Source organism: Podarcis liolepis, assembly GCF_965112155.1.
Source record: "Podarcis liolepis genome assembly, chromosome: 3".
Classification (NCBI taxonomy): Eukaryota; Metazoa; Chordata; class Lepidosauria; order Squamata; family Lacertidae; genus Podarcis; species Podarcis liolepis.
In genome coordinates, this window is record NC_139557.1 from 91,551,784 (window position 1) to 91,568,638 (window position 16,855).

The 16,855-nt window shown below is 43.2% G+C and overlaps 1 protein-coding gene across 1 annotated transcript in view; it reads right to left on the reverse strand.

The window, feature by feature from the left end:
* Positions 1-16,855, reverse strand: part of GALNT14 (polypeptide N-acetylgalactosaminyltransferase 14) — a 227,255-nt gene that overhangs the window by 111,747 nt on the left and 98,653 nt on the right. Inside the window, exon 2 of the mRNA XM_083496106.1 lies at positions 7,642-7,811. Within this exon, the coding sequence (XP_083352232.1) occupies positions 7,642-7,811 (170 nt within the window). The remainder of the gene's footprint in view (positions 1-7,641; positions 7,812-16,855) is intronic.

Consider the following 16,855-nt stretch of genomic DNA (forward strand, 5'->3'; position numbering starts at 1 on the left):
ATGCCTTTAAAGCACACACACCCCAAAGAATCCCGAGAACTATAGTTTACCCCTCACCGAACTAAAATTCCCAGTCCCTTTAAAACAATTATTTGGGGAGCGGGGTGGAAATGTGCTTTAAAGGTATGCTGTGTACACAGCCTTACTGAGATCAGCCTGGATATTGTGTTGGCGAACTAGAAACCGGAACTAGAAACACTTGCCACTTTCCTCCCAGTACTTGCCACTTATCTCCTCTTTGCCTTTTTTTTTTTTTGCTGGATGCTGGCTTCCACTTCCGCCTGTGATCAGAAAAAGTACCAAAAACAGGAAGCTGCATTATCATGGTAAGACAATTTGTCTGTCCTCCTAGCCTAGTATCCGCGATTCTGGCAGTAGCTGTCCAAGGTCCTGATAGGTCCTTCCCATCACCTGTTATCTGATCCTTTCAACTGGAGATGCCAGAGATTGTACCTGGAGTCTTTTACCTGCAAAGAATTGGGCTCTTATCAATGAATTACAGTCGACTGGCTCTGAAATAGGTTCATACTGTGAATTCACTAATCTATCTCTACTACTTAGCATTTGAGCCAGGCTTCAAATATTCGGGTTCAGGTCACAAATCAAGACTAGCAGGCTACAAAAAAACAATTTGCTACAGTCCATTCTCTGTATAAATGGGCCTTAAAATGGCCTAGTGTTCTCACATACTTGTTCAAAGGAAGACCAGGGTAAGGGTTATTTGATGACAGACTTTTGAAATGAAGGAATGATTTGGATGTGATGAGTCCCCAATTCAAATCCTGAAGAAGTAATCCCATCTTTAACAAGAGAAGGCGCTACTAGCTCTCCCATGCGGAACATGCTTTGGTCCTGGGTTCAATCTAGGGATGGACAGATCAGCCTATTTTATTTGTCACTTTCACAGGCATTCAACCATAAATCCATTCCCTTCATTTTCTGCAGATATGACAAGTTAAAGTCAACATTTAAGTTGTATCCATTGTTCCTTCAAAAAACACATTATGTATGCCATTTGTAGGCACTTTCTCCTAAAAGACATTATTTTTGAACACACACAATTTGCATGTCGTGTGCATTTCTTGAAATGAAACTGCACTGCAAAATTTGCCAAAATGTGCTATCTGCTTGATAACTGCCTGCTTGCGACATAAAAGTCTAGGAGATGTGAATTAGGTTTGCTCCCATTTTAATAGAGAGAATCAGTTAAATTCTCCTCCATCCCCAGTTTATTCTCTGCTAAAGGATCTAGTAGACCTGGGGAACGTCTCTTCCTGAAATCATGACACTACCAGTCAGAGTAGATGATACCAACCTAGATGAATCAATGGCTCTCATTATAAGGCACTGCCATCTGTTCATATAAACTGCTATCAAAACTATGAATAATTTTAAAATATCATTTTTTTGAACTGCACTCCTTGAAATATTCAGATTTCCCCATTTCCTCCCCTGTTTGGTTTCCCTTTCCATCTCTTTTGCACTTCTCCCTTGTTTATAACAACTGCTGAGCCAAAACCAGCATGTCACCAGCAGAAACTAGCAATAGTGGCAGCTACTGTATATCTATAAAACCAATGGAGCATTTGGAAGGTGGAGGTCAGCGGGGCTAGCATATGGAGCCACAAAGCCATGGAACACTGGCATGCCTCAACTCGTTGGGAGGTGTCTGCTGCAGATGGCAGAGACCCAAAAGCAATCAGGAAGAATTCTTTTGGCTGTGGGCAATTCATCCCACTCACTGTTACATTTCTAGCCTGCCAAGCTGGAGTGTATGACTTTATTCCAGATATTGCACACACACACACAAACACAAAAAAACACATGGAGCAGGCAGGAGATGATTTACAGTGCAATTTTGGCTCCAAGTTTATTATTGCTTTTGCTAGTATGTATGTATTTATGAGAAGAGAATCGAAAAGATAGTGGGATGCGATCGTTTCTCTGTTTATGAAGAATAGTAATAGCAACACTGTTTTATTATTAGATCTGAGAAAGAGGCCTTGTACTTTTAGGAAAAGGTGAACAAAGGATTGGTGACAAGAAGTCCCCATGAAGAAATGGAATTGAGTGTGGAGGAATATATTGACCTAATATGTTCACTTGTTTTTAAGTAGTTCCAGTATCAGTGGTATGGCTCTTATTGGTGAAGTGGGTTGTGCACATAATTTTCCTACAGGTCGTTGTCCCATTCCAAAACAAACTATTGTTGTGTTAAGACTCATCTAAAGGTTGATATTATTACTGGCCACAAAGTAGATGTAAATTCATTTATTTATATTAGATTTCTACACCAAAGGATGTTAGTTGCTGCAGCTGACGATTACAGAAAAGTAACAACTGACTACTGCTGCTACCTACCATATTTCCACTCCATTGCAGCTATTATCTACAAGTATATAAGCAAAGCACAGCTTCCATAATTGTTCCACAAAACATCATCTTGGCTTCCTTCCTTGCAATGTTGCACCTGCAATATCCCACCAAAAACTTGGGGGACAAAGCAGGAAACTTGGCAGGGTCTAAGGGCTCCACTTTCATAAGAATTTCTATTTCCAGATTTTCCCAGATCCCGTTATATTATCACAGAACTTCAGTGCACACTTATACTGTGATTGCCCTACATTTCTTATTTTGCATGTTCCCAGCACTCAAAATACCTTTTAGCTACTTGTCTACCCATTGACACAGTGATAATCTTATTGAAAGGGTCCAATCATCATGTTTCTTGCCTGACTCTATAAATGCATGAATTTCAATGCATGATCACAGCAAGCTTTTTAAAAAGGCATTTTTTTTAATGTTCCTCCTGCCATTATGCTGGGTGAACATGTCGTGAGAACATTCCCATTTTCCAAGGATTTGGAAATGGAGAAAATGGAGGGAATATTACTGACATCTTTTTGTTTTCATCAATGAGCTGCAGGTGGGGCAGTTGCCCCAAACAACATGAAAATAAAGAATCATTGAAATGCAAAATGGAAATGACCTATTAGGTCATTTAATCTGCCTCCTTCCAAGTCAGGGTTTTTCAGACACTCATTGACTGAAACTGTGTGATTTCCATTACTGCTCCAAGAAGATCAAATTCAATAAATGTTACACTTATTTCCTCTAAAAGACATTGCACCTTCATGTGCTTTGTTTTCCATTTTTCACACACCATTTTATAGACCAATGTTAAACAATTCCACTTGCAGCTGGAAGATTTTCTTTATTTATAGACGGAGTATCATCTTAGAAATGCTATTCTCACTCTTGGCTAGATAGAGATATATGGCTAGATAGAGATATAATACAATACACACACACACACACACACACACACACACCACACACACACACTATCCAGTTTTACAGTCTAGAGGTTACCAGAGTACAACCCACTAAGTTATGCTGCTGTGCAATTTGAAGTCATTTTACTAGAGCTTCTATTAGCGTTCCCTGTTCACGAAACACTGGAATTAGTGGAAGTGTGCACAGAAACAAGGCCTGGTGGATTGCCTTCAGCTACCATCCTAGCACTGAAGGTACAGGTTTACCAAAGAGATTTGCTTTATTATTCTTTTCCTAATGTATCCTTTCATTCTGACAGCTGAATTGCCACGAGCTGATTTATTCAGCAAGCTGGCCGCAGTAGACTCAAGACCCAGACTTAGCAATTCCTGCAAGACAGCAGCTAATTTAGAGCCCCATCAGTTTAAATTATTGAGACCCACCATGTTTATCCACATTTAATTTTATCTGCCATTGCAATGATCACTCTTTCCAGGGCTATGAAATCCTTTCGCATCCTCACAGTCTGCTGTGGACAATTATGTCATATTCTGGGTCATTGGTGAATTTTGCCACCTGGCTGTCTGGGTTGCTTTCCAGTCATAACGAATATGCTGTGCAATGATTCTGTTTCCAACAAAGAGCATGAGGGCAACTTGATGTTTATCTCTTTCACATATTTGTCTAAAATGGATCACTTGCACACACGTACCATCTTTTCATCCAGTTGCTAATCCGGGAAAGAACCTTTCATCTCTTGATCTGACACGGTTTGCTTCTCTTAGAAGCAGTTGATAAAAAATTATTCGGAAAGATCACAACAGCAAGGGCTTTGGGGGGGGGGGTCTCCTATGTTGCTAGCTGCCGGTAACTTACATGTAAAAGGTAAAGGGGCCCCTGACCATTAGGTCCAGTCATGACCGACTCTGGGGTTGCGGCACTCATCTCGCTTTACTGGCCGAGGGAGCCGGCATACAGCTTCCAGGTCATGTGGCCAGCATGACTAAGCCACTTCTGGCAAACCAGAGCAGCCATTTACCTTCCCACCGCAGTGGTACCTATTTATCTACTTGCACTTTGACGTGCTTTTGAACTGCTAGGTTGGCAGGAGCTGGGACCGAGCAATGGGAGCTCACCCCATTGCGGGGATTCGAACCAACGACCTTCTGATCAGCAAGCCCTAGGCTCTGTGGTTTAACCCACAGAACCACCCACGTCCCCAACTTACATGTACACACACACACACATACAAACGCTTCTTACTTTTCCAAGCACCTCCAGCAAAGGGATGTGTCAAAGACAAAAGCCTTATTGAACTGAATGTGAGTTGTGCAATCCATTCATTATCTTCAACTTGGGAGATGCGTGAGAAATATTTTCCGGAGATACCCTGTGAACTTGACCACTAACTTCTGAACTCTCTAGTTTCTACCAATGGGAACAATCTAGCCTACACTAAGCACATAAAAATCAATCTTATATGCAGGACTTTTTTTTCGAGCCAGAACTCAGTTCTGGCACCTTTCAGGTGGGTGCCATTGCCATTCTAAAAGAACAAGGGAGGTGTTCATAGTGAATTCCAGCACCTCTTTTTCTAGAAAAATAGCACTGCTTATATGGTAAGTAAGGAAGTTGTTAGAGGGCACATTCTGGGGCCTACACTGATAAGGGTGTGCTAGAGAGAGGGCAGCCCCGACTTCTTTTTATGGAGCTTGGGGCTTTGAGGTCCCAACCTGAACCAGAGGCAATCACCACTTCAGAGCTCCTGCAAAGGAGAGTGTCTGCTGAATTTAATAAAGAAAGAAGACTACCAGGGAGAACTGGAGAAGGTCCATAGTTCAGAGGCAGAGCACCTGCTCTGAATGCAAGAACATCCCAGCATCAACCCCTAGTATCTCCAGGCAATACTGAGCTAGACGCACCCAGAGTCTGATTTGGTATAAGGCAGTTTCCTGTGCTCCTGTGAGTAGTTCATCCACTTGCCACGGGGGCTAAAGCATATGGAAAGGAAGGCGGGTGCTCTCTGAAGCCCACAGAGCTACCCAACAGCAACGCCTGAATCCCAGGCAGATGGCATTCGGGTAAATACAGCTGGGACATCATGCCTGATCAATGCCATTAGTGTCAAAACTCAGATAGAGTTTTGCACGCTCACTCCATCAATGCCTGTGAGGGAGACCCGCCACTAACAATCTCCAAAAGATTAGAGGATGAAATTCTCCCTGCTTCCCAAGCCACTGCTGCTTGACAGTTTCCATTAGCCCACCAGGCAGCTCTGGGCAATCAGATGCGCTGTCCCTGGCCTCTCCTCCCAATGAGACTCATTGCCACAGCCTGTTCCACAAAGTGCACTGCAGTGCCAGAGGGTAGCTGCTGAATCTCCCCAAGCAGCTGGCCAGTGACAGGCTGTATCTCCCACTGGGAGCAATTCCCTTCCTCCTTGCTAACTGAGCTCCCCACTCGCTCCCTCGGCCAGTCCGGACACCTGCTGTTTTTGTTGTTGTTTTAAATTCATGTGCTTGCTCAGGTACTTAGCTAATGCTGCATCCTCCTGACATCTTCAATAAACCAGAACCCAATTACTGCATGAAGGAATCAGGAGGGGAAATATAATTAGCCCATGCTACATCTACGTTCTGTGCCATCTCTAGCACCATCAATGAGAAGTGATGGGAGAGTGCTATTGCACTCAGGTCTCTTTTTTGAACTTCCCATGGGCATCTGGTTGGCCACGGTGCGAACAGGATGCCGGACTAGACGGACCATCTGTGGCTCTTCTTATATTCCTGATATACACCCCCAATCACAAACAGAAACTCAGTGCCCTGGTGTACAGAATCTGGACCAAGGGATGGGATGAAATGACAGCCAATTTACATCTACTTCCATCTTCAATGGGGCAGCTGGTGAATATTCCATTTGCTATTTCTCTCCAGGAATGACATGCTCTCTGCTTAGCTATTAACCGACACCCATCAGGGCTGTCAACTTCCCTCTGGGAGAAAGAGCATCTGGCTATAGTCTGCAAACAAATGAGAATCTCAGCAGCGCTTGCACTTAAGCATCAACACAACATTATCTAGTATAGATTGGCTCCTACCATAATATTCACATGGGAGGGGGGCTGGGAGGAGGAAAGTTTTCACATGGAAACTGAATTTAAGGATTTTCTAGTCAGCATCCAAGATTTAATTTAAGGGCTGTGCCTTAAACCCAGATCTGTGGCAAGATGACAGTCTGGCGGTTCTCCCTGTGCCTCTTCTGGTACTAGGCCAATAGGGGAATCGCTCAATAAAATTTTTTACTCAGACTCTCCTACTAGAGGAGAAGCTTATGGTTTTTCTGGAGAGGACAGAAGCATTTCTTGTCAACTTTAGACTTGGATTGATCTACCCTTTGCTTCCTTCCAGATGGCTCTTCCAGGCTGCTCGAAATGTGAACACAGAAAGCTGCCTTATACTGAACACTGGTCCAGTGAGTTCAGTATAGTCTGCACTGATTGGCAGCAACTCTGCAAAGCTTCAGGCAGGGGCTTATTGCAGCTCTACCTGGAGATGCTGAGGAGCTGAACCTGGGACCTTGTGCATGGAAAGCGAATCCTCTGCCACTGAGCTAAAGTCTTTCCCCTGCAGCTGAATACGTTTCCAGTCATACACCGTTTGGACAGCCTTCAGACTTTACAGGATAGAGTTTTATCTGAAGGGCTGCCTGGTCTACCTTAAAGATGAAGAACTGTCAGAAGGGAGAGCAGCAGGGGCCTTGAAGTGGCCCATCAGCACTTAGCACCTGGACAGCACACTAAGCTCATCAAGGAACAGTCTTCCCCACTAGGGTGAGGTGTACTGTATTTACATTTAAATTATAGTAATTAAATTTCAACCTATATACATCACATGCAAAATGCATGCATGTTTTCCTGGTGCATTTCCCCCTGTTTGGTGACACCTTTATGTGGCCACCCTAGACCGGATTTAGTGCTGAGAGACTAAATAATAACATGAGGTTGTAGCCAATGAATATGTCCTTATTTGTGCAACACTTGGGCAACACAACTCCACCTGCCTCCTCGCTCTGCTGAATCCCTGTACAGCTCCTAAATCTGTTCTGGAGGTTCACCCATATTTCCAGAGCAGATTTCTTTTGAGGGGGAGACATGCAAGGAAAGTATAGAGAGCAGAACAGGATGGCATGGTTGGATGCAGCCCCTGACCTATGCCTCTACAGACCATCAGACCTAGGGTGTACTCCCCGGTAACACAATTCAGGAACGGTCAAGTCCTTTTGCAGGAGCATGTATGTGGTAACTGTGTTTTCTGATATGCAACTGGAAAAGAGAGAGAGAGAGAAGAAGAAGGAATATGGAACCTGTGGTGTCTTGTGTCTCGTATGCCACGGTCACTGGGTATCCTCTCACTCTCCCGCTGGTTGAAGGCATATAGTCGATACGGGTCCTCTCCTCCCTTCCATTTCCGGGCAGTCAGGTACTTTCGTTCTTCAAACTGATTCCAGAGGTCATCCCAGTCAATGTCAGAGCCCTGTTCATGTACAAACACGGATGCTCATCAGAACAAGAAGCACTGCAACTGAATTGTCATGCCTTTGTTGTCAGCATGGAAAGTGAATCCTCTGCCACTGAGCTAAAGTCTTTCCCCTGCTGCTGCTGAATATGTCTCCAGTTGTACAGCATTTGGACAGCCTTCAGACTTCACAGGACAGAGTTTTATTTGAAGGGCTGTCTGGTCCAACTTAAAGATGAAGAACTGTCAGAAGGGAGAGCAGCAGGGGCCTTGAAGTGGCCCATCAGTACTTAGCACATGGGCAGCACACTAAGCTCATCAAGGAACAGTCTTCCCCACTAGGGTGACGTGTACTGTATTTACATTTTAATTATATTTCAATCTATACACAGCACAGCGCACCTCAGGTTAAGAACGGTTTCGGGTTAAGAATGGACCTCCGGGACGAATTACCGTATTTTTCGCTCTATAACACGCACCAGACCATAACACGCACCTAGTTTTTAGAGGAGGAAAACAAGAAAAAAAATATTCTAAACGAAATAGTGGATATATGATTTTTGTGGTTCATGCTGTGGCCACAGACATGTGATCTGACAGTGAGTTTGGAGTAGCCCAATGCAAAAATCCTGAGGATCCATGTGGATCCATGCTTTGTAACCACGGAGGAGGGAAGGAAGAGGAACCATGGATCCTCTGCTCACGACTGCAGCAGATCCCCCCGCCACCCGCAGGCATTCGCTCCATAACACACACAGACATTTCCCCTTACTTTCTAGGAGGAAAAAAGTGAGTGTTATGGTACTCACTTATCCCTCTTTAAGGCGTGATCTGCCCTTGTAGCAGAACAAGGTGGTAGAGGCCTGTGTTAACAGAACACAGCTTCAATTGCAGCACCTGCCTGCACCCCTTGCCCAAGCCACAGCCCAAACCATCCCCGCCATGCTCTCCTCGCCATACCCTCACGTGCTGAAGAGTCAACCTGTCCTTTCGCTCAGCTGCACACAATGGCTTTGTCCCTGCATTGTGGAAGCCAACACAATGGGGCCCTGATAAAATCACATCATTACAGAAGCACAGCCTCTTTGATCTCAACCTGTGTGTAGTACAGAGAGATTCAAAACTTGTACAATTGTTCCAACACCGGGAGGGGGGGCATGTGTGATCTTATCCAATAATTGATCTCTCTTTTTTATTGTTAAGTCAGTATCCAAGTCCCTTTTGGCTGCTAACAGCACAAAATGAGGCTTTCGAAACAGGCAATTTTACCCCATAATTGATTTTATTCACATCTGACAGCACATTTTAATGTAATAATAGGTAGGGGAGGAGGGGGAATGATGCCTCTGACAAATGAATGGCCCACGTCCCCTTCATCAGCTTTACACATTGGACTGGTCCAAAGTACCCCTGTAATGTTTAATATTACATTTCACGTTGGCTATAAAGGAGTCATAGGCAAGCACCAAATGGCTAGCTCCTATTACAGCGATGAGACATCTTTTCTCAAGCACCTAAGTGAGGGGCTACATCAAAGCCCTTCTGGACATTTAAATTTATACAAGATCACTCTTATCTACATGCTTGCAGACTTTTGACTCCTTTAATAAAAAAAATCCAATACATTTGTGCAGCATGCTTCATTAAATTCCACCAAAGCAATGCTGATTATTTATTTAAACCATGATCCACCTATAATGTTGCCTGTGCAAGTCACACAGAAATGAATGGAAGCCATGCAATTCTTTTCAGTTGTAACCTGCATCCAATTCAATGAGGTATGCATGATGGGGAATGGCAGTGGTTTGTGACCAATGTGTCTAACCACATCTTTTTTTTTCTTCTCTAAACTACCATTAATCCAAATGCTTCTTGCTGCTGCAAGAGAAAATGAATCCAACCTTCTGCTGGCCCTCTTTTAGGCTTGCTCCTGCAGCACAGTCTCATAGATGTTTGCTCAAAAGTAAGTCTGACTGTGAGGGACGCGGGTGGCGCTATGGGTTAAAAAACAGAGCCTAGGACTTGCTGATCAGAAGGTGAGCTCCTGTTGCTCGGTCCCTGCTCCTGCTAACCTAGCTATTCGAAAGCTTGTTAAAATGCAAGTAGATAAATAGGTACCACTCTGGCGGGAAGGTAAACGGCGTTTCCCTGCGCTGCTCTGGTTCGCCAGAAGCGGCTTAGTCATGCTGGCCACATGACCTGGAAGCTGTACGCCGGCTCCCTAGGCCAATAAAGCGAGATGAGCGCCACAACCCCAGAGTCGGTCGCGACTGGACCTAATGGTCAGGGGTCCCTTTACCTTTACCTTTAAGTCTGACTGTGTTCACTCCCAGGTACGTGGGCTTGGGGTTTCAGCCACAGAGTATTCATGCATAGCGGTCCTCTCTGTGTGTGCATTGCTCCGTGGTCCTTTGCTTATTACTTATAAAATCAGGAACAAAGGAAGCAGCCTTATAGTGCCCCGTCTAGCTCAGTATTGTATACACTAAGGGCTCATCCACATTTCTACTCGTCATCCTGCTTTCCCACAGGAAATCTCACTCTTTACCACCAAGTCAGACCAAACTTCAATCCAGATTTCCGCTGATTGACGTTTGTTTTGATTCAGCACTAAAGAGCAGGTTTCCCCCAGGGCAAACGGAAAACCTCTCAGACCCCTGCTTTCTAGGCACGAGACACGTGGAAATGTGGACGAGCCCTATCTAGCAGCAGCTATCCAGCATTTCAGACAAGCGTCTCTCCTAACTCTCCCTGGAGATGCCAGGAATTGAACCTGGGCTCTTCTGCATCCACCACCAAGCTGCACCCCCTCCCCAAAGGCTCTTGTGCCCCTGACTTATGCTTTATGTTTAATCTTTTCGCCTTGGCACCTTATGCTCGACTTTCTCAACCAATCAACGCTATTGACAGATCTTGCTATACCCACCCTTTAATACTGCAAAAATCTGTTTTGTTCAACTTACACTGCTAGAATACTAGGTAGGGCTTTAATTGTGTCTCAGCTGGATTAGTAATGTTGTGTTTTCCAGTCCTTTTCTCTCCCACCTTAAGCCTTTAACGTTTCTGTTCAGAATTCTGCTGCCTCGCCTTTATCTTCTGAATCCCATTTAAATTGTTTACTTTTCTTTTAAAACCTGGAATGCTCTGTCCCTTGCGTATTTGCCATCTGTAGTCTTTCTTTAGAGTGCAGCTTGCGTTCTTCTTCATCATCTCCTTGTTAGGCTTTGAATCTCCTCCTATTTCTCGCCTATATCCTTTAGTTTCTGCATATGCTTAGAAAGCTCTGATAACCAATGTGCTGTTTTCCACATCTCATCAGCCAAAACCGGCTGGATCACACCAAAGGAAGTTTCATCTAGCTTCCTGGTCTGCCATTCACCAACCAGGTGCCTAAGGGAAGACCATGGCAGGCCAGGACATGAGCCTGACAGCATTCTCCCTACTTGTGCTCCCCAGCAAACTCGTAACTTTTGGAAAGTTCTCTTCTTGTTTTAAATCCAGCTTCAAATGTGTTAAAGAAAGTCCACCTAGAATCCCTAGATCTGATCAACAAATTTCAAAGAGGACAGCAATAATCGGACACCTCAATTTCTCTGATGTATGTTGGAAGACAAACTCTGCTAACAATGAAAAGTATTATATCTATAGATATACAAATAAATTGATATATAGATAGATAGATAGATAGATAGATAGATATAGATATATAAAATTGTCCAGTAGCACCTTAGAGACCAACTAAGATTGTTCTTGGTATGAGCTTTCGTGTGCATGCACACTTCTTCTCTAAGGTGGTACTGGACAATTTTATTATATATATATATATGTGTGTGTGTGTGTGTGTGTGTGTGTGTGTGTATACGGCTACCTAACTGAACCAATGAAAAGTATTGTTATGGATTTGGGGGGGAGCCCCCTAAACCCCAGAAATTAATAATGGTAGTATTTTTATTATTTGGATTTTTTTATTTTTATTGGGTTTTTTAAAACAAGAATGATGTTAAAGAAATAAGTATACCAAGTTTTCTCATGTCATTTCTATATCACAAAAATGGCATAATAAATGTGGGAAAGTATCTACAACATATGTTTCATTGTTAGTTTTGAAGGGAAGATTGGAGGTCAGTGGAAAAATACAGGCTAAGCTTCCTTTCTGAGTCAGGGCCTCAGCTGGGATAGAGTCCTTAACATGACAAAAGATGTTGCTGGCCCATCCAAGAGGAATCTTGGGCTTGGGCAGACAGAAGGTTGCCAAGGTAACTGGGTATGAAGTGACAGGAAAAGAGAGTCTTTAGCTGCTGTGCTGGGAAGAAGGGAGAGGAGAGATGCCTTGGACTCTTCAAATGACCACACCGTAAAATCTGGACTCCCTCCATGCAGACTGAAGGTGTAAATAGGCGAATAAACCGTGTTTCCTAAAGCTACGTCAGTCTCTACTCTGTCTCAATTCTCCATAGGAACACAGACCCTTGGTGAGTGCCTAGAACCTCCTTGAATCTTGCTACCACTGGGCAGAGAGTGGCGGTGGGACCCAGCTTCTACAACAGTGTAATGGCATTCTTGCCCTGCCTTGCTGACAATTTCGTATTCCAGAAGGTGGGACTCAGCTATCCTGGACATGATCTTCAAGAACAAGAACCAATTGGTCGATGAGGTAGAAGTAGCTGGGACCATAAGAGCAGAGGGATCCTGCTGGATCAGACCAAAGATCCACGTAGCTCAACATCCCTTTGGAATTTTTTTTGGGGGGGGGGCATTTACAGGTCTACTTAGCATCTCTGCTGCTCCACCATCACGGACAGTTGCCCACCCATAAGTAATCCAGTGGTGGTGCCTCCCAGTGCCAGTGGCCCCTGCAACAAGGGTCACCCCTAAAAACCTGGAGCCAGTCAGTTCTGCAGCTTGGTTGTGTAACTTTATTGCCAGCAATTCTGCAAAAGTCAGGGAAGCCCTGACTAAGTCTCGCATCCCAGAGCATGTTTGCAGTTTCCAGCAATTGAAGAAATAATCTTTTGACTTGTAGATGGAGCACATTTGACAGGGCGAATAAATATGGACACTCACAATGTCATTTTTACTCATTTCTTCATTGCTTATACCTTCCCTAGCTGCCCTAGCTAGAGCCACAGATGAAAAGAATCCTTGCATTTTGAACAACAGCTGAGGATTTGAAGATATAAAGCATTGGAGGATGTTCTGAAAGCCATTCATTCTTAAGACCACTCCAGCCCATCAGGCTATTTTCAAGCAGGAGGATATATGAAATGTGTTTGCAAGCTTTTGGTAGGAGTCCAATATATCGTGCAATCAATACAGTTGATGTTTTTTTAAGGCATCTTGTAAAACATGATTTATCAATGCAGTAAAAGATCGGGAGAAGTTACATCCAGTGAATCCTAGAATCACTTAAGGTCCCAAGATTTATAAGGTTTGACGACAGTCCTCAGAATCCTTTCTTTTTCAGACTGCCAAAATAAAACACTTCTTTTTAAACGGGCGGGCTCCAGCCCATGAAATGGGTACAGTCCAGCTCATAAGCACCATAAAGCTTCCATTTATTTCACTGCCAAAGTCAGGCATCTGCTGAGCTCGCATCCATTGAAATAAATGGAGCCTAGGTCCTTTACCTTTAAAGTGCTTAAGTCTGGCTGAATTGTATGCAGTGTTTGGTTATAGGTATTTTACCTGTTGTTGTTTTTGGTTTATATTTTATTGCTGTTGACTGCCTTGAGCGTAACTTGGTGGAAAGGCAGGATACAAATTTAACAAAAGAATGAAGTTGTATTTCCTGGGCCAACCAAACCAGCATTTCTGGAAAATTTGTTCTAGTCAAAGCATCTCAATGCTTGCCACACACCCACACATGTGACTCTTTTCTAACAGCAATCTCAATGGCGCAGTCCAAGACAAATTGCCACAACTGACTTTCCTAGTAGTGAATTTCAGCTCATTGCCTGTCCTCTCAAGGTGACATATGGACTAATTGCTAAGAAGGCATGCTTTGAAACGGAAGAACTTGTCTCAGTAAAGGAGCTGGGCGAGAGGACTTTCCACTCATTCCATAGCCCTACAATTTTACGACCGGCTTGAATGAGTAATTGTCATTCAAGCCAACTGATAACTTACCTGTTCCTTGATTACTGATAAAGGAGAGGTACGGGAATTAAACACTGAAGCAGGAAAACCCCTTCGTTCACCCAGGACGAAACATCAGTTATGGATTATTGGATAAGATCTTCATTATAACATTTCCACCATGCATTATCTCTTCTTCCTCTCAAGTAGAATTCTATCTGGGGACTTATTTAACTGATGTGCCGAAATCTAAATTTAATTTATTATGATCTAACTCACTTTAGGTTCCAAATTAGCATGCACCCGAGAAGGATCAAGTCAATACTCTACTTGCCTTTCTATTTGTCTTCCACACAGCTCCTCTCTGTGTGCCTCATATTCATTTTCTCTCGTGTACTGGTAATAAATTTGATTTTTTTTCCCCTCTCTCTCTCTCTCAGAAATTAGGCCATTTTTCTTTCAATGCTGCAGCTTAATGACCAGTATTAATTATATAAAACAGTGAGTTAATAAAGAATTTGAGAGAATGAGAGCCCTTCCAGCAGAGGGAGGGGGACAAATCCTTCCCCATCTCATGGGGGGAAATAGCTAATCAGTCTCACCAGCTATTAAAAGATTCTCCCCTCCTCAGTCTCAAAGTTCAGACTTTAGGTATCATTAACAGGCACTGGGTGGTATTCAACTAACGTGTCCTGTCAGCAAAGGTTTTCGGCTTGCACCTGTCTTTTCTCCCCATGCATGCTTTGTGCCCTCCCCAAATATGATCCAGAGGGCTAGGGAACCTCTAGAACAGAGTTAGTGAGTATTGAGGGGAAGAGGAGAAGAATGTTCCATTGAGCAGGTGGGAATCCTTGTGCTGATGGAACAGACATGTTGGATGCAGCCCAAGTTAAGCCAGTGGTTTGGGCCTTTTGCACTATGTTTGTGTCCTGAACCTGAAGCTGCAGAGGAACTTGGTATGTTAAGTCAGCAATGGGAAACCTGTGGTCCTTAAGTTGTCACCCTACGACAAGTCCTATCACCCCCGACTACTGGCCTTGCTAGCTGGGGCTGATGGAAGTCGGAACTCCACAGCCTCTGGAGGTCTACCAGTTCCCCAACCCTCTGCTAAGCACCCAAATAATTACAGTCCAGAGCTGCTCCCATTTTCTTCCAAGAGAATGGGAGAGCCCCTGCTGGTACACAGCTCCAAGTTAACAACCAAGCCCAGCAAAGCTTTGATCTGACTATGAGGCTTCCAGAGCTGAGGCACACATACAGTAAGGACACAGTGGTCTGAGCAAAACGCCTTTCAAAAACAAGTGTTATCTGTATAAAATAAGTGCAATTCACATATCTTCGTTGAATGTATTCGTTCAATGACCAAAATGTTAAGCCACTCTGAAAAGATTTGAGACATCCCACATGTAAGAAGATGTAACAGCTTACAAACTGATCCCTGGAGAATCCTTCGGGAAATAGTAGAGGGGTTTTTTGAACACTAAAAATAGAAATGTTCCAAGATAACACTAATATGTAAGGGAATGTTCAGAGAGATAATGCAGCAGTATCCTCATCTCCCCATAGAAGGAAAGGGCTGAAGCTCAGTGACAGAGCATCTGTCTTACATGCAGAACATCCCGGGTTCAAAGCCCGGCATTTACAGGTGGTGCTGAGTCAGACAGCTGCTTGAAATCCTAGAAATCTGCTGCCAGTCAAAAAAGGCAACACTGAGATAGGTGGCCCAATGGTCTGACTTCCAGCTTTGTCTGGGGACATTTTACCACGCTGGGGTCCCCAATTCACTTGAGGTAGAAAAATACCTCATAAAACTGTATGTGTCAGTTCCACGCTACTCCGAGTCAATGTTATATTGCACTGAAAGCCACAAGCAGAAGAAAACTACCCATAAAGCAGGCTGTGTCCAATTTTTGTGTGGAAAATGGCTAACATTGGATAACTACTAACCTGTGTCACAACCAAGTTGGGAAAGACCCACATCCACCAAGAGACAAGGACCATCCCAATGGAATTAATACTTCCCATCACTTTATGCAGAAAGACATGATCAGGTTTCCATAATATACCTATAGCTTCTGTTTAAAAAAAGGAGTGGGGGGACTTGCCTTGCAAATATTCTGCTTTCGTGTAGTACCTGCTTATAAATAAGGAGTGTTTTCCACACAGTTTCATATCAGGAAAACTATCAAGAATCATGGAAGTATGGCAGTGGACCAGAGCAGTGTTATCTCAAACCTTACATATACTGGGAATGCCCCCCAAAACTACACACAGACACATACACATAGACACGGAAGGAAATTAATCCTTCTTTAAATTACCGTAGCATATTTTTCATTTAGGTAATGTTATGCTATGCTGCTGAACCCACCACCACCAGATGTTGTCAGCAAAGACAACACATGTCAGATACATATGAAATTTGCCTTTCGTTGGCAGCAAATACCAATAAGGCAAGCCCTCAGACAGGAGACTGCAAAGCCCTCCCACCTTCTTTTCGAGATAAACCAATACGACAGCTCAAAAAAAGCTCATCCTCTATTTGTATGTTAAAGAGCCAGTATACACAATACATTGTTTTTTGTGCATAAAAACAGACTCAGTTTTGTCTTGAGAAATGTAACGTGTAAACTAGGCAATCATATAGAAATTAGTGCCATTTCCTTGACTGTGTGCAATGCATTTGGATCAAGCCATTTGCATATATTGCCTAGATTATAGTATAGCATAGTATAGTATAGTATAGTATAGTATAGTATAGTATAGTATAGTATAGTATAGTATAGTATAGTTAGATGATAGATGATAGATGATAGATAGATAGATGATACATAGATGATACATAGATAGATAGATAGATAGATAGATGGATAGATAGATAGATGATAGATGATGGATAGATAGATGATAGATAGATAGATGATAGATGATGGATAGATAGATGATAGATAGATAGATAGATAGATAGATAGATAGATAGATAGATA